Source organism: Ascaphus truei, chromosome 20 (genome assembly GCF_040206685.1).
Source record: "Ascaphus truei isolate aAscTru1 chromosome 20, aAscTru1.hap1, whole genome shotgun sequence".
Taxonomy (NCBI): domain Eukaryota; kingdom Metazoa; phylum Chordata; class Amphibia; order Anura; family Ascaphidae; genus Ascaphus; species Ascaphus truei.
The window spans coordinates 29191718-29209915 of NC_134502.1; the positions used below are offsets into that span (position 1 = coordinate 29191718).

General features: G+C 46.4%; 1 protein-coding gene across 1 annotated transcript; it reads left to right on the forward strand.

Annotated features, from left to right (window-relative positions):
* Window positions 1-141: 141 nt before the first annotated feature.
* LOC142471099 (vomeronasal type-2 receptor 26-like) lies at window positions 142-15599 on the forward strand. The gene is made up of 11 exons (XM_075577895.1): window positions 142-264; window positions 589-732; window positions 1916-2066; window positions 5514-5745; window positions 5950-5972; window positions 6757-7003; window positions 9996-10287; window positions 10858-11679; window positions 13874-14101; window positions 14486-14609; window positions 14683-15599. Exons 1-11 carry the CDS (start codon window positions 142-144, stop codon window positions 15597-15599), a joined length of 3303 nt encoding a protein of 1100 aa, XP_075434010.1.
* Window positions 15600-18198: the final 2599 nt, after the last annotated feature.

Here is an 18198-nt window from a genome sequence, read left to right on the forward strand (position 1 = left end):
CGATAAAGCTGAGCACGATATCCATCTGGACCGGTGCCACAGGGCCCTGCGATCACGGCCGCAGCAAGGAGATCCCCCCCCCCCCCCCGTGACATAATTGCGTGCTTTCACTTTTTCAAAATTAAAGAGTCCTTCTGCCAGATGACCCGTACTGATCCCACGTTTGAGGGCCACAAAATCCAGGGTTTCCCGGACATTTCCCCCACTACCCTGCTCAAACGAAGGCAGCTTACCCCCATCACGAAAATACTCCGTGACGAAGGGGTCAGATACCGATGGATATATCCATTCGGCCTCCTGGTCACCAGGAACGGGGCATCCAACACATTAAGACGCCTGGAGGAGGGGGGGAAGCTTCCTTACAAAACTGGGCCTGCAAGAGAAAATTCCAGAGGAAGTAACCGGGGGGGCAGAACAGCTCCAGACCCAACCTGGAGAGAGGCGGGCAAAGCAGACAAAAACAGGCAACCCCGGAGCCCCAGATGAAGAGGGATCGAAGGGACGCCACCAAAAGTTTTAAAGTTAACATTAACCTTACCTTCACCATTGGATCCACCTGTTGTGGTCCCTGATGCTGACACCCCACAGCCCGGCGCCCTGGAAGAGACCCGAGGTGTCCAGCTGAAAATACAATTTGCCCCATGCAAACCTGGAAGCCCAGCGGCGGACCCCCGAGACTGGCGGCCATCTTGGAGTGGCTCCGGTGATAGACTGGAAGCGAGGCAGAGCCAGGTGACGTAGGAGGGGCGGAGCCACTGCCTCACGCGAGATGTCCCTGCGGACGAGACCCGGGCCCCTCCAGGATGGCGGCGAGTAGTCCCGGAAAGGGGCGGGGACTGCGGAACAAGGCGGAAGTGCCACAGGACAGCGGGGCCGCCGGAGAAGCCGATTAATGCCGAAGAAAGAAGGGGGAGTTAAGGGAAAGGGAAAGAAGGAGGAAATTAAGGGAAAGAAGGGAGAAAGGAGGAGGAGGGGGGATGGGGAGGGGAGAAGGTAGAAGGACGATCGGAGGAGGAGGGAGGGGGGAGAAGGAAGAAAGGAGGAGGGGGGAGGAGGAGGGGGGAGGAGGAGGGGGGGGAGAAGGACGAAAGGAGGAGGGGAGGGGGAGAAGGAAGAAAGAAGGTGGGGGGGAAGCATAAAGGGCCATAGGGGGAGCAGGGAAAGTAGCAGGCACGAGCGGAGGGAAGGGGATAATAGACAGAAAGAAAGAAGACAGACAAAGAGGGGAAATAGTAAGGAGGGGTCAAGGCAGGACAAAAGGGGGGAAGAGTTAAAGCAAAGGGCTGGAAATAAGAAGACATTGGCAAAATAGACAGGAAACATAGGGGAAGACAGACATCTAGCTGGACGGGCTCCAGGCAGGGTAAAGGCAGTACAAATACCAGGATATAGCGGAGCGATATAATACACAATGGCCCGCAGCGACACACAGCTTCAGCAAAAGGTCATAGGAGCACAAGGCACAGTTTTAAGCCCCAAAGGGACGCAAAGAGCGTAGGGGTAAATGGGGAGGGGAGAATGTCGGCTCATATTAGTTGTTTGGGGGATACAGACCTACTAGGAGGTAGTGTTGGTAATGCTATCTGCACGCGAGTGGAGTTAGTGCTTTAAAAGTTTAAAGGTTTTTAAATAGGATTAGAACATTGAACATTTGTGATATGGATAACGAGTTGTCGGCTGGGACTGAGGTCTCGTCGTCGTCGTCATGTGTCTGCAATCTCCGGCTAGGGCGGCTGCCCTAGGCCCCCCGAGCAAGGCCTTGGGAAAAGGTGGAACGGAGCAGCCCTGGCGAGGAGAAAGAGGATGGAGGGAGCTCTAAGGATTTCCACCAACCCAAAGGCGAGGGGGGGGGGAGTGGTCTCAGACCACAGATACCCCTCCCACCCTGTTTTTTGTGTCTTTTTCCCCTTATGAGTCCCATGTTCCTTACGTTTCCAACCCATCCCGCACCGTCTCCTACACAGGTGGTTTCCCACTGAAGTTGAGCAAAAAGCTATGCACTGCAGAGGACCAGAGGCTCCCCAAAACAGGTCTGACCCCCCAGTTAGAAATACTACGGACGAGAGGTAAGGTTACACAGCCGTCATGCCTCTAAACTTTATCTCACACAATGCCAAAGGGCTGAACTGTCCCCGCAAACGCAAGACAGCACTCACTGACTATAAAAGAAGGAGGGCGGATTTCGTGTTAATTCAAGAAACACATTTTGGCGCCACCAGCTTCCCCAAATTTTTTGGATAAACAATTTAAACAGGTGTATTTATCTTCTGCATCGGGAAAAGAAACGCGGAGTGGCGATATTGATCCATAACAGGGTGGGACTGGTGGTGGATAAAGTGAAAACAGATAAGGAGGGCAGGTTTCTCATGATTACGGGGGTCCATTAACCCACAGCCAATAACGGTTGCCACAATATACGCCCCAAACGGACACGACCCAGACTTCTTTACAAAAACGTTTGATACCCTATGGAAATTCGGTAAAGGCGCTATGATTGTAGGCGGGGATTTCAACATCGTGCTAAATACATCATTAGACAGATCAAGCCCCCCCCCCCAGACACAGAGAAATAACACGGCCCTTGGCCCTGGAACAAGGATTAAAAGATCTACAATTAATCGATGTCTGGAGAGAGATGCGCCCATTGGAGAGAAACTATACTTTCTACTCCCACCCCCATGACCCATTCAGCAGAATCGATTACTTCTTTGTCTCTAGTAGACTGGTCCCCGCGATCGCCCATACCGGGATCCATGATATTTCATGGTCAGATCACGCACCCATTGAGCTACGGTGCACACGGATAGGGCTGGAAAGGCCCGGAGCAAATTGAAAACTATACGGATCCCTCTTAAAAATCCCTGATTTGCAAGGAAAAATCGGAGAGGCGATTAAAAATTTATTTAAAGAAAATGAAGGTAGCGTTCGCTCTCACATAACCCTCTGGGAGGCACATAAAGCAACATTGAGGGGGGGTTTGATTAGCCTTGCGGCCAAAAAGAAAAGAGAAAGCAACGCAAAAATTATAAAAGAACAATCAGAATTAAAGCATTTATAGGAACAACACATGCGCTCCCCGAAAGTAACCACCCTCCAACAAATTAAGGACACCCAGATTTAACTGAATCTACTCCTTACCTCCCATGCCGATAAATCGCTAAGCTGGTCAAAGAGAAGATTTTTCGAGAAAACAAACAAACCAGATACCATGCTGGCTAACATGATTAATTCTAAAACAAATAACTATAATATACAAGCCCTGCGCCTGGAATCAGGAGGGGTCACGGCCAATCCCAAAAATATAGTAGGGAAATTCAAATCCTTCTACGAAAAATTATATGATGGTGGAAAAAGTATCCCGATCTGCCGGAACGACCAGGGCCCTACAGGAGTTCCTGAAAAGCTCGAATCTGCCGGGCCTACGCCAGTCAGATAGAGAGGTAATAGGTAGTGATTTCACAAATGAGGAACTATCAGAGGTTATTAAAAACCTAAAACCCTCTAAAGCCTCGGGTCCCGACGGATATTCGAATCTTTACTATAAGAAATATAGGAAACAATTGGCCTCATACCTTCTCCATATGTTTAATCAAGTGCTAGGAGGTACCCCCTTAACCCCAACATATGCTCCAAGCGTCCATCTCGGTAACACACAAACAAGGGAAAGACCCCCAGGACTGTAAGAGCTAAAGACCAATACCCCTGATTAATACGGACATAAAAATCTACGCTAAATTACTGGCCAACAGATTAAGTCTTATCCTACCCAGACTGGTGCACCCAGATAAAGTCGGGTTTATCCAGGGTCGACAGGCATCAGATAACACCCGACGAATTATTGATCTGATAGAATTCGCTAATTCAAAATCAATACCAATTATGGCGCTCAGTCTGGATGCGGAAAAAGCGTTTGATAGGATAGACTGGCCATACCTAGAAGCCACACTTGGAGCATTTGGCATGGGAGATAAATTGATAAAAGCTATATTTGCTCTCTATTCGGCACCGTCGGCTAGGGTTACCCACTAGGGATTTGCTTCAGATCCCTTCCAAATTAAGAGTGGAACAAGACAGGGATGCCCGCTCTCTCCCCTCCTCTTTGCGATGTGTATGGAGCCATTAGCGGCCCAGATACGAGACAGCAAAGACATCACGGGTATTGACATCGGAAGCCAGTCGCATAAAGTGGCACTACAGTGGCGACACGTTTAATTCTTACTTGGCTAGTTCCGCAAGCCAGGAGATTTCCCGGCTTGCTAGCCAAATCCCCTCGGCGTGCCACGCGTCACCGATGCCCAGGGCTCCCCGAGGGAGCCCTGGTGTCCCGCGATGTGGGGGACGGCGGTGGGGGGTTCCGGGGGACCCGGAGGACCCGGAGAGGGGAGGGGGAAGCCCCGATCGGAGGACCGCTCCTCCGAGGCTTCGGCGCGCGCACAGGACACCCCGGCGCGCGCCCAGTTACTGTCGCGGCCGAGACCGGGCAAAGGTAAGAATAAACTCGGCCGCGACAGTACATGCGGATGATGTTTTCCTGACATTATCCAGACCCCTTACCTCTCTATCAAACCTGTTCGATTTGCTGGGACGATTCAACGGGGTCTCCGGGTTCAAAATAAATCAGACCAAATCTGACGCCCTAAACATAAATCTCCCCAAACATTTGGAAAAACTGATCGCCATAAATTTTAATTTCAAATGGCAACAGCACCAAATGAAATACCTGGGCATCAACGTCACTAAGGCATATAGCACAATATACCAAGCAAACTACCCCAGCTTGATGCAAACCATGAGAGGGGACATTAAGAGATGGTCCACACATAAAATCTCCTGGATTGGTAAAATCCACTGCGTTAAAATGAATTTGCTACCGCGCCTTCTCTATCTGTACCAAACCCTTCCGGTGCCATTAGGATTGAAGGATACCCTCTCACTCCAATCCGAGATAGATAAATTTATCTGGGGAGAGAAGAAGGCGAGAGAGGGCAAACAAATCATGCGCAAACAAACCGGGGCAGGAGGGCTCGCGGTACCTTGTTTGTTCTCCTATTACAAAGCGGCACAATTATGCAATGGCACTCCAACCTAGACTCCAAAAGATGGGTCGCTCTAGAAAGAGAGCTCTGCTCCCCAGTGGAGTTGGAACACTTGATTTGGTACCCCAAAAAGGTGCGATTAGGCACCAAAAATGCCGCTATCCTCAATGACCAATTTGCTCTCGGTTTGGGAGGCTACTAGGCTCAAATGTACTGTACACTGACCCACAAGTCATCGGGCATGACTCCACTGTGGGACAACCCACTTTTTGCTCCGGGACAGTCCAGTGCAGAATTCACTATCTGGAAACAAAAAAAACATTAAGAGATTGATAGACCTGGAAGGTAGACGAGGCATACAAACATTTGATCTACTTAAATCTGACAAAAATATCCCCAATGCCGAGTTCTTTAGATACCTCCAGATCAGGGCGTTCTATGAGACTGTCCAGCCGCATACCCCCATGACATTTTTAGAAAAGCTCTGTCGATCAGGGATATCCACAACTGGACTCACATTGCAGATGTACAAAGAAGTGACTGGGTCTAGCGCGACAGTGACGAACAAAACGGGATACATGACTAATTGGGAAAAAGACATAGGAGAGGAACTGGAACTAGAGGAGTGGACAAAGATTGTGACAGCGACATCTAAAAGTTCCATGTGCACGACCTTAAGGGAGAACGCATATAAGGTTATGATGCGCTGGTACCATACCCCCACAAAACTAGCTAAGTTTCTGCCCAGTTACTCCCCATTGTGTCCTAGACAATGTGGACAGCAGGCAGACCTGTTACACATGCTGTGGTCTTGCCCCAAGATCGCCCCAGTCTGCTATTCAATTAAAGACTGGCTGAACAAGATTACAGGCAAACCCGTACCATTTGACTCATGGCTGTTTCTTTTGAACAGGCCAGATAAAGGGTTTACCAGAGGTGAGAACAAACTAATAGCTCACTTTGCTATGGCGGTTCGAGGGGAGATCGCAGCAAGCTGGAAACAAAATGAAATCCCATCAATTGCTAAGATTCAGAATCGAATTTGGTCAGTTTGCCAGATGGAGAAGTTGACAAGTTTGGTCAACGACACTGGTGCAAATTTCCTAAAAGTTTGGCTAGCATGGTTATCCCAAACAGACATCCCGGGAGTTGGAAAGGGCCACAATCTGGCACTAATAGAGGCAAATGCGTGCTCCCTTGAATGATGGCCTAAGAGAACATGACAGTTCAAACAGTACCCCCCTGAACACCTAGATAGCGGCAGACAGAGACCGGAAGGTAAATCAGGACTGAAATAAGGGGAGCACCCTGCCTCCCCAGACGCAAAGAGCCAGATGGAGCATAACAGAGGCGGAGCCACAGTAGGAGAAGTCCACACACCCTCACCCCCCTCAACACCCCTCCCACCCCCCCTATCCCGGGGACTGTATGTATGTCTGCTTGTCTGCCCGGTTTGTCTGTAGTCGTAGGCCCTTACACACGATGGAGTTACATACATGTACAATGAACCTGTATTATGAAATAAGTTGGAAATCTGTTTATGTACAAAATATAAGTCATGCCACAGCCGTTGCATTTTTACTTAGAAATAATACATGAGTTGGTGCTCACAATACATTTTTAAGGGTTTCCATTGGGGTCCACATTTATGTGTGAAGGGTCAAAGTTGAAAACAACCAAGAAGTTGGAAAATCCCCCCAAAATGTCATCTTTCTTTCAGATTCCAGTGACTGCTCCAAGTGTCCATGGCAAAAGTGTCCCAACATCTGTCTCCCCAAGGCCATTGAGTACCTCTCCTACGAAGAGCCATTGGGTGCCACGATAACTGCTACCAGTGTCTTTTCCACCGTGATCTCCATTTCAACCATGGGGCTTTACTTCTGTTATAAGACTATTCCCATTGTCAGAACCAACAACGACTCTCTAAGTTGCCTTCTCCTTGTGTCTGTTCTTCTGCTTCCTGGGATGTTAGGCGGCTTTCAGCATGGTCCATGCCCTCTGCGTCTCCTGCATCTTGACCATATAAAGGTTTCCTCAAATTGCTCACTGCAGATCATAACTGAAAGTATTGCTTCCTCTCATTGCTAGGGCCGTCACACTGAGACTGCTGACATTTGTCCCTCGTGGGATGAGCATAAAAATAGAGAGATGTGTATTTGGGATTAGCACTGATTCCCAGGGTGCTGTCATTTCCCTGATAAGATAATTAATGAGAGATGGTGTAATTAATATCTGCATTCCCAGGACATCTACATAACTTATAAAAACTGACTGAGAGAGCCCATCTCCTGTCTGTGTGACATTGATAAACTGTGGGGACACTGTGTGTGTGACTGAGGGAGCCACTCTCCCTTTGTGTGTGAAAGTGACAGACTGAGGGAGCCACTCTCCCTTTGTGTGTGACAGTGACAGACTGAGGGAGCCCCTCTCTCTGTGTGTGTGACACTAACAGACTGAGGGAGTCCCTCTCCATGTGTGTGTGACACTGACAGACTGAGGGAGCCCCTCTCCCTGTGTGTGTGACAGTGACAGACTGAGGGAGCCCCTCTCTCTGTGTGTGTGACACTAACAGACTGAGGGAGCCCCTCTCCTGTGTGTGTGACAGTGACAGACTGAGGGAGCCTCTCTCCCTGTGTGTGTGACAGTGACGGACTGAGGGTCCCCTCTCACTGTGTGTGTGACAGTGACAGACTGAGGGAGCCCCTCTCCCTGTGTGTGTGACAGTGACAGACTGAGGGTCCCCTCTCCCTGTGTGTGTGACAGTGACAGACTGAGGGACCCCTCTCCCTGTGTGTGTGACAGTGACAGACTGAGGGAGCCCCTCTCCCTGTGTGTGTGACAGTGACAGACTGAGGGTCCCCTCTCCCTGTGAGTTAGATATGAATCACAGACACAGACAGAGCTGCTGTTTATACAGAATTGGAAGATTGCTCCCCGTTATAATGTGGGGGTTATACACATTAGCTGTGGAAGTGTGTATGTGCTGGGGGTCAGGGAGAGGATGCAATCTGTCTGGTGTAAACAATAATGAATATCTGAGCGAGGATGGAGACGTTATTATAGGGGGAACTTTTGCAATTCATGTGGGCAGAAGCTACAGCGAAAACCTTTTCACAAGCAAACCTGCAGATCTTATATGTCAGACGTAAGTTTTAATTGAATGTTATTATCTTTGTTGCTATTAGAGGGGACATTGTGTGTGTGTGTGTGGTGTGTGTGTGCGTGCGTGCGTGCGTGTGTGCGTGCGTGTGTGTGTGTGTGTGTGTGTGTGTGTGTGTATGTGTGACACTGACAGACTGAAGGAGCCTCTCTCCTGTGTGTGTGACACTGGCAGACTGAGAGAGCCCCTCGCCCTATGGGTGTGAAACTATCAGACTGAGGGAGCCTCTCTCCCTGTGTGTGTGTGACACTGACATACTGAGGGACCCCCTCTCCTGTGTGTGCATGACAGTGACAGACTGAGGGAGCCCCTCTCCCTGTGTGTGACACTGACAGACTGAGGGAGCCCCTCTCCTGTGTGTGTGAGAGTGACCGACTGAGGGTCCCCTCTCCCTGTGTGTATGACAGTGACAGACTGAGGGAGCCTCTCTCCCTGTGTGTGTGTGAGAGTGACAGACTGAGGGTCCCCTTTCCTGTGTGTGCATGACAGTGACAGACTGAGGGAGCCCCTCTCCCTGTGTGTGTGACACTGACAGACTGAGGGAGCCCCTCTCCTGTGTGTGTGACACTGACAGACTGAGGGTCCCCTCTCCCTGTGTGTATGAAAGTGACAGACTGAGGGAGCCTCTCTCCCTGTGTGTGTGTGACACTGACAGACTGAGGGAGCCCCTCTCCCTGTGTGTGACAGTGACAGACTGAGGGAGCCCCTCTCCTGAGTGTGTGACAGTGACAGACTGAGGGAGCCCCTCTCCCTGTGTGTGTGACACTGACAGACTGAGGGAGTCCCTCTCCCTGTGTGTGTGACAGTGACAGACTGAGGGAGCCCCTCTCCTTGAAAGCGTGACACTGACAGACTGAGGGTCCCCTCTCCCTGTGTGTGTGACAGTGACAGACTGAGGGTCCCCTCTCCCTGTTTGTGTGTGTGTGACAGTGACAGACTGAGGGTCCCCTCTCCCTGTGAGTGTGACAGTGACAGACTGAGGGTCCCCTCTCCCTGTGTGTGTGACAGTGACAGACTGAGGGTCCCCTCTCCCTGTGAGTTAGAGATGAATCACAGACACAGACAGAGCTGCTGTTTATACAGAATTGGAAGATTGCTCCCCGTTATAATGTGGGGGTTATACACATTAGCTGTGGAAGTGTGTACAGTATGTGCTGGGGGTCAGGGCGAGGATGCAATCTGTCTGGTGTAAACATGAATGAATATCTGAGCGGGGCTGGAGACATTATTATAGGGGGAACTTTTCCAATACACGTCGGCATAAGCTACAGCGAAAACCTTTTCACAAGCAAACCTGCAGATCTTATATGTCAGACGTAAGTTTTATTTGAATGTTATTATCTTTGTTGCTATTAGAGGGGACATTGTGTGTGTGTGGCGTGCGTGTGTGCGTGTGTGTGCGTGCGTGTGTGTGACACTGACAGACTGAAGGAGCCCCTCTCGCGTGTGTGTGTGTGTGTGTGTGTGTGTGTGTGTGTGTGTGTGTGTGTGTGTGTGTGTGTGTGTGTGTGTGTGTGTGTGTGTGTGTGTGTGTGTGTGTGTGTGTGTGTGTGTGTGTGTGTGTCCATCGTCTAGAGTCCATTGCGCAATTACTGAAAGTTGCTGACGCTATATTTGTCTGTATCTTGACCAAATGTTTTGTTTATCTTCTTCAAACTAACCCTATTCTGCATTATAACATTATTATTACTCAGTCTCTTTGCTGTGATGGTCTCTTCTTTGGGTCTTATAGTCCAAAGTCCACCAGTTTGTGTGTGGGACACTAACACTGTTTGTGACATTTCCACCTAACCCTCTAGGTTTGAATCCCAGAGATATCAGAGCATGCGAGCGATGATATTTGCTATAGAAGAGATTAACTCAAACCCCGACCTCCTCCCCAACATCTCCCTGGGCTTCCAGATATTTGACTCCTGCATTTCCCTGAGACGGGCAGTAGAGGGGACATTCTGGATGCTGTCGGGTGGACATGGAAGCATCCCCAATTACCGGTGTCAAAAAGGGCCACCTCTAGCAGGTGTCATTGGAGACTCAGCGTCAACACGCTCCATCCTAATGGGCCACATGTTGGGGCTGTACAGATACCCACAGGTAAGAGAGCTACGAGTGTGTTATAAATAGATGGATTTGAAATAAGAGGACACATGAGCATCGGCTTCAGGTACCCAGGAGGTCACTTATTTGTGGGTACAGAGGAGCCACTTAGTGTCATCTTTTGATCAAAAAAATGATTCAAGGCGGTTTACCCCTTCAAGATAAACTCCAGTATAGCAGGTACCTATAGTATACTAATTACGAAACATTTCTTATTGTACTATGGACTAAACTTTGTAAAATATGTGACAGTGCCCAGAGGGTTAAATGAATGAAGCATAAAGCTGCCTGTGATTTAGTGCAATTAATAACAGGCAGAATCCAGTAACAAGGTTCCCTTAGCATCGTGACGGGAAACGGTGAGTGCGCAGGTTCCCAACTGTAAAATTCTAACACAGATTCATATTCCATAAAGGGAGTGTGTTTTTGTTTTTCATGTTTACAGATCTTCCCAAACCACACAGGTCTCTTTTTCAACTGAAAACCCTGGTTAGTAAGGAAACGGACGGCGCCAAACGTTACTTTGTAGAAGTTCTTTTCATTCTCATTTGTAATTTTTTTTGACAGATCAGTTATTTATCAACCAGCTCTCTCCTCAGTGACCGGAATCTGTTCCCGTCCTTTTTCCGGACCATCCCCAGTGATGAGTTTCAATCCCAAGGTCTGGCCCAGCTGGTGTCTTACTTTGGATGGACTTGGATTGGTCTCCTGGCCACTGACAATGACTATGGTCAAATTGGGATTCAGGTGGTCCAGCAGGAGATAATCGAGGTCGGGGCTTGCGTGGCCTTTGTTGAGAACATTATGACCGGACAACACAACAGTAATGCTCCCCACCTTGTCCACGTCATCAGGGAGTCAACGGCCAAAGCAGTTGTGGTGTTGTCCTCTGATTCTGCATTTCTGCCAGTGGTGGAAGAGCTGGTGAGGCAGAACGTGACTGGGAAAATATGGGTGGCAAGTGAATCTTGGTCAACCTCTGCTCTTCTTTCCAAGAAGAAGTTCCAGAGGGTCCTTGTGGGCACCATAGGTTTTGCCATCCATTCTGGGCAGATGCCAGGGTTCTTTGACTATTTCCAAACCCTCCACTCCTCCAAATCCCAAAATGATGTTTTCAGAAGGGAGTTTTGGGAACAGACTTTCTCTTGTAAGTGGTGGGACCAGAATAATTTAGATGACTGGATAAGTAACGCCACAATTCCACAATGTACAGGAAGAGAGAAGATGGACAGCAACATGGCTGAAGCAGATCTGAGAATAAGTTTCAATGTGTACATATCAGTTTATGCCTTTGCATGGGCCTTACAAAGCTTGCTCCACTGTAAGGCTAGAAGTGGACCATTCCATCATGGTGCCTGTACCAACATCTCATCGTTTCGACCATGGCAAGTAAGGCTAAGTATTTCATGAGACTTGTTCTGGCCCTCTAGCCACTTGTAACTAAGAGGCATGGTCAGGCAGGTTAACTCACTCCCTTTAGATGCACAATGAGTCCTTCTTTCTTTCTGTTATTTAATTCAAAACAAACAATAACAACAGATGAGGGGAAATGTGGGGTGAGTGGCATACAGTATGTGGGGGAGAAGTAAATTAAGAATGCCTGTATGGGATAGGCAGTAAGATGTGTGTACTCACAGACTGATGGATCCAAAAGGAAGTGGGCGAGTCTGAACATACAGGATATAGATGGACTACACAAACAACTAGGGGTTCTGGGAGAAATTTACAGGGGTCTGTGTTGTAGTTGCTAGGAAACAGAAAAACCAGGGAGGGAAGGATACATATGTAGCGGTGTTACACTGAACTGTGGCAGGAATTACATAACAGGGAGAAATGCACAACTCATTTATAGGGCAAGTGTGCTGGCATCCAGAGAGCAGGGAAAAACACAATCCTGTTGCAGGACAAGACTGACCCTTTAACCCATTAAAAAGGTCACTGTTATCAGGTCACTTCTCTCCTACCAGGGTTGCTGCACGTAACAGTTCACCGTCATTAGAATAATAGTATGATCATCAGGGTAACTAGAACATACTGGCAACTTACAAATTAAATGGAGATATATTGGGGGAATCCTTGATGGAGAAGGATTTAGGAGTGCTTGTTGACAACAGGCTTAGCATTAGTGCTATGCAAAAAAATATAAATATATATAGTGCAGATGGTAATTCACTGCTACAAAAATTATAAAAAACGTAAGAAATGAACTCACAAAAATCCTCCTTGCAAATAAAGAAAACCACAAATAGTGCATATAGTATGAACTATACATATGTATTAAACACAGATATAAAGGAAACTCACATTTTCCATAATTAAGATGGGTAGTGGAGAGAACCGCCGATAGAAGGTTGGTGAAAAGTAAGCTGCTGCTCGGTGCTTCCCTTTCCCCTCACAGTGTAGTTCCGTATCAGTCAGTGCCGTCGCGTCACTTCCGGTTTCGCGTCACGGGTGAGGGCGGGAGGCCAGAATGGGAGCAATCTCAGCAGTAGTTTGCCAGTCCTTCCGGCGCAGGATCTCTCCAAACTAACTCTACGCGTTTCGCAACAGCTTCGTCAGGAGTACAATTGTATGGGTGTGCTCTAGTATAATATATAGGCCCATCAATTAATGTAGAAAAAATCGTGATTTCATTAAAAATTTAAAATTAACCCCCTCAGCGCTCACACATAGCGCGAGGTCCAAAGCCCCTATGGTGAATGAATACATAAATACATGACTAAGTAATCTTTATTAAACTATTAAAAAATAAGGTATTTTAATTCAGAACATATTTGTGTAAGTAAAAATGTTTACAAAATAATATATACACACTAAAATGTTCCTATATACTGTTTCCTAAAAATACACTAGCTGTGTATGGAAGTAGAGAGGTAAATGGAGGAAGGAGAAAGAGGATAGACATAATTAGTAATCATGGTACAAGATTAAATAACTTGATATCATAAAAGGACCTGAATGTCATATACAAAAAATCATGTGAAGGAAAAAAGGACACATCCTTAGTAAAATGTACCCATAGATTGCATAAGTTTCCATTTATATTTAAAGGACAGTTTAGATGATTGATAAAAAATATATTATAAAATACATTATGAAATACATTAGGTATATAATATAAAATATAAGATTACATCCCGGCCTGCCGCTGGCAAAAGTTAGAATAAAATGTGTCGCAGCAGTACCAAATGTTTCCTTGGGGAGTTGGGACGGGGGTTCCCTTCCTCTTTATCAATATACTGTAAATACACATATAAAATAAGTATCTGCCATGTTCATTTAACACAGGTTGAACATGATGGACATCTATGTCTTTTCTCCTCATCGACTATGTAACAGTTACAACAATGGTATGTCCCAAATGTAGGTGTGTTGAAGGTTCGATGTGACAATTTGGCTCCCAGATCTGCTCTGACCAATGAGTTCTTGATTTTGTTCACTTTTTTTATGGGTTGTTTGCTCCTACATTGGACTGACCCTTTAACCCATGAAAGTCGCCACTATCATTAGGTCACATTGCTTCTACGTGGGACTGACTCTTTTAGTCACTGGTTAAATGTCTCACATCGTCTTCTTCTTCTAGCTTCTCCATTACATTAAGAGTGTAAACTTTGAGACCAAAGACAGGACCCAGATGTTTTTCGATGCTAAAGGGAACCCCCCAGCCCTCTACGATATCGTGAACTGGCATCTGAGCGCCACAGGCTCCTTGGAGCAGGTGAAAGTGGGAAGTTATGACTCAAGCGCCTCCGATGGAAAGATCTTACGAGTAGACAGTGCGGCTATTATTTGGGCCAGTGGGGACACACAGGTATGTCTGAGCAAACCTTATACTATGAACTAATAAATAGAGTAGGTTGGATGAATGGCTTTTCAACCCAGGCCACCTTTTTATATCCACAAACTCAGCTTGCTGATAAAGCAGTGGGAGACAGAGATAAAACAGAGTGTGAGAAGGAGTGAGAGATGGTGTTATAAACAGTTTGTGTGAGGGAGAAGGAGAGAGATAAATATACTGTATAAATAGATAGACAGGAGATAGATAGATAGATAGATAGATAGATAGATAGATAGATAGATAGATAGATAGATAGATAGATAGATAGATAGATAGATAGATAGATAGATAGATAGATAGATCGATAGATAAACATGTAGAATTTTGGACTTATTTTATCTATTGAATCTCCCATAGGTTCCTCTCTCGCTCTGTAGCCCGAGTTGTCCCTCGGGGTTTAGGAAGATGGCCATACCAGGAAAAGCTGCCTGTTGTTTTGAGTGTGTCCCATGTCCCCAAGGAGAGATTTCCAACCAAACAGGTAAGAAGGTCACAGATGTTATGGGTAAACTCATATAATTCCTGGCAAAAGTTGACATTAGTGTCCCTTCCAGATGCCGTGGAGTGTCACAGATGTTCCTGGGACATGTGGCCAAGTCTTCAACATGACAGGTGCCTCCCAAAGACCATACAGTTCCTCTCTTACCAAGAACCACTTGGTATCAACATAGCAGCCATTTCCCTCTCCTCTTCAATGATCCCAATTGTCATTTTGGGAGTTTTCATCTGCCACAGGACAACGCCCATTGTCCGTGCCAACAACTGGTTCCTCAGTTGTCTACTCCTGGTGTCCCTGTGCCTCTGCTTCCTCTGCTCTTTGGCTTTCATCGGCTACCCGCAGCCTGAGAAATGTCTTCTGCGGCAAGTGGCATTTGGCATAGTCTTTGCCCTCTGTGTCTCCTGCGTCTTGGCCAAAACAATTACAGTTGTCATCGCCTTCAAGGCCACCAAGCCAGGCAGCACATTAAAAAAATGGACAGGGACAAAAGTGTCCTACTTTGTCATCATACCAAGTGTTTTTATTCAGCTTTGCGTGTGCGTGATGTGGTTGTACCTTTTCCCTCCCTTCCAAGAACAAGACTTCCAAACCCAACCCGGGGTAATCATCTTTGGGTGTAACGAGGGCTCCTCCATTGCATTCTGGTGCATGCTGGGATATCTTGGCCTCCTGGCCACCATCAGCTTCATTGTTGCCTTCCTGGCCAGACAGCTCCCTGACAGCTTCAACGAGGCCAAGTTCATCACCTTCAGCATGCTGGCCTTCCTCAGTGTCTGGATGTCCTATATCCCGGCCTCCCTCAGCGCACGTGGCAAATACACCGTGGCCATGGAGGTCTTCGCCATCCTGTCCTCCAGCTGGGCTCTGGTGGTCTGTATCTTTGTGCCCAAGTGCTATATCATAATTTTCAGACCCCAGGTGAACACGAAGAAGCATCTGCTAAGGACCCATGTCAGTAAAGGCAGAGAGTAGACTGTTTATTCAGGAGGTCCACCATTAAATGGAGGTCACAGATGGATAGAGAATAAGTTTTGGAGATTGTCTCTTTACTCAGTACTGACCTACAGCCTCCTCTACTATTCCTGCGTACACACAGCCCTGTCACTAAAACCTTCATCCGTCTCTGCAGCCTCCTCTGATTTTCCTGTGTACACACAGCTCTGTCACTGCACCTCCATCCCTCTCTGTAGCCTCCAATGCTATTCCTGTGCTAACCCACAAACAATAATTGTATAATTTTTGTATATATGACAAGGTAAAACACAGACGTGTGTGTGTGTGTGTGTGTGTGTGTGTGTGTGTGTGTGTGTACTGCATATGTATGTATGTCCTTTACACAACTCTTTAATAAATGCCTCACAATAACACTACAAAGTGTGAGAAGAGACACTTGTGTTACTACACACAAAGGGAGAGAGAGGGTGTGAGGAAGAAAGTGAAAGGTTAAGAAAGACAGAGAGAGAGAGAGAGAGAGAGAGAGAGAGAGAGAGAGAGAGAGAGAGAGAGAGAGAGAGAGAGAGAGAGAGAGTTGGAAGGCAGGGCGAGAGGGGGAGAGAAAGAGGTATATAGTTACATACTCGTCACATTGTAGATTAGGTTTAAAAAAAGATGTGTCCATCAAGTTCAACCTATGCTAAATTTAGACAACAGATACTTTATCCTATATCCATACTTACTTATTGATCCAGGGGAAGGCAAACAAAAAACCCCAGTGATACATCATCCAATGATATCTCATAAGGGGAAAAATAAATTCCTTCCTAACTCCAAGAATTGACAATCAGATTACTCTCTGGATCAACATCCTTCCCATGTTTACTTGTTTGGTATATCCCTGTACACCTTTCCTTTCTAAAAAGATGTCCAACATATTTTTTGAACAAATCTATTGTATCTGCCATCACAGTCTCCATGGGTAATGAATCCCACTTTGTAACTGCCCTTACTTTAAAGAACCCTTTCCTTTGTTGCTGGAGAAATCTCAACGGTTTGGTACATTCGGAGAAAAAAAGAACACACTGTTGAGCTCGGCAACACAAAAAGGCCTGAACGTCCATGGAAGACAACAGTGGTGGTTCATCGTAGGATCCTTTCCATGGTAAAGAAAAACCCCTTCACAAAATCCATCCAAGTAAAGAACACTCTCTAAGAGGTAGGCATATCATTATCCAAGTCTACCATAAAGAGAAGACTTCACGGGAGCAAATACAGAGGGTTCACCATAAGGTGCAAACCACTCATAAGCCTCAAGAATAGAAAGGCCAGATTAGACTTTGCCAAACAATATCTAAAAAGCCAGCCCAGTTCTGGAACAGCATTCTTTGGACAGATGAAACTAAGATCAACCTGTACCAGAATGTTGGGAAGAAAAAAGTATGGAGAAGGCTTGGAACGGCTCATGATACGAAGCATACCACATCATCTTTAAAACACGGTGGAGGCAGTGTGATGGCATGGGCATGCATGGCTTACAATGGCACTGGGTCACTAGTGTTTATTGATGATGTGACAGAAGACAGAAGCATCCGGATGAATTCTGAAGTGTATAGGGATATATTGTCTGCTCAGATTCAGCCAAATTCAGCGAAGTTGATTGGACGGCGATTCACTTTACAGATGGACAATGACCCAAAACATACTGCGAAAGCAACCCAGGAGTTTTTTAAGGCAAAGAAGTGGAATATTCTGCAATAGCCGAGTCAATCACCTGATCTCAACCCGATGAAGCATGCATTTCACTTGCTGAAGACAAAACTTAAGGCAGAAAGACCCACGAACAAACAACAACTGAAGACCGCTGCAGTAAATGCCTGGCAAAGCATCACAAGGGAGGAAACCCAGCGTTTGGTGATGTCCATGCGTTCCAGACTTCAAGCTGTCATTGCCTGCAAAGGATTCTCGACAAAGTATTAAAAATGAACATTTTATTTATGATTGTGTTAATTTGTCCAATTACATTTGAGCCCCTGAAATAAGGGGACTGTGTATGAAAATGGTTGCAATTCCTAAACATTTCATACAATATTTTTGTTCAACCCCTTGAATTAAAGCTGAAAGTCTGCACTTCTATTGCATCTCGGTTGTTTCATTTCAAATCCATTGTGGTGGCGTACAGAGCCAAAATCATGAAAATTGTGTCAGTGTCCAATTATTTCCGGACCTAACTGTATCTATTGTATCTGCCATCACAGTCTTTTCCCTTACTGTAAAGAACCCTTTCCTTTGTTGCTGGTTCAATCTCCTTTCCTCCAACCTTAAGGGATGACCTCGTGTCCTTTGTACTGCCCTTGAGATGAATAGTTCTTTTGAAAGCTCCATGTATTGTCCCCGAATATATGTGTACATAGTTCTAAAGAGATGAGCCCATGTCATTTATTAAATTGGTGGTTCTTCTTTGCACTTTTTCTAGTTCCATAATGTATTGTTTATGGAGTGGTGCCTAAAACTGTACTCCATATTTAAGGTGTGGTCGTACTAATTCTTTATACAGTGGCATAATGATGCTTTTGTCCTTTCCATCTATTCCCCATTTAATGAAAGATAAGATCTTATTTGACCTTTCCAGCTACTG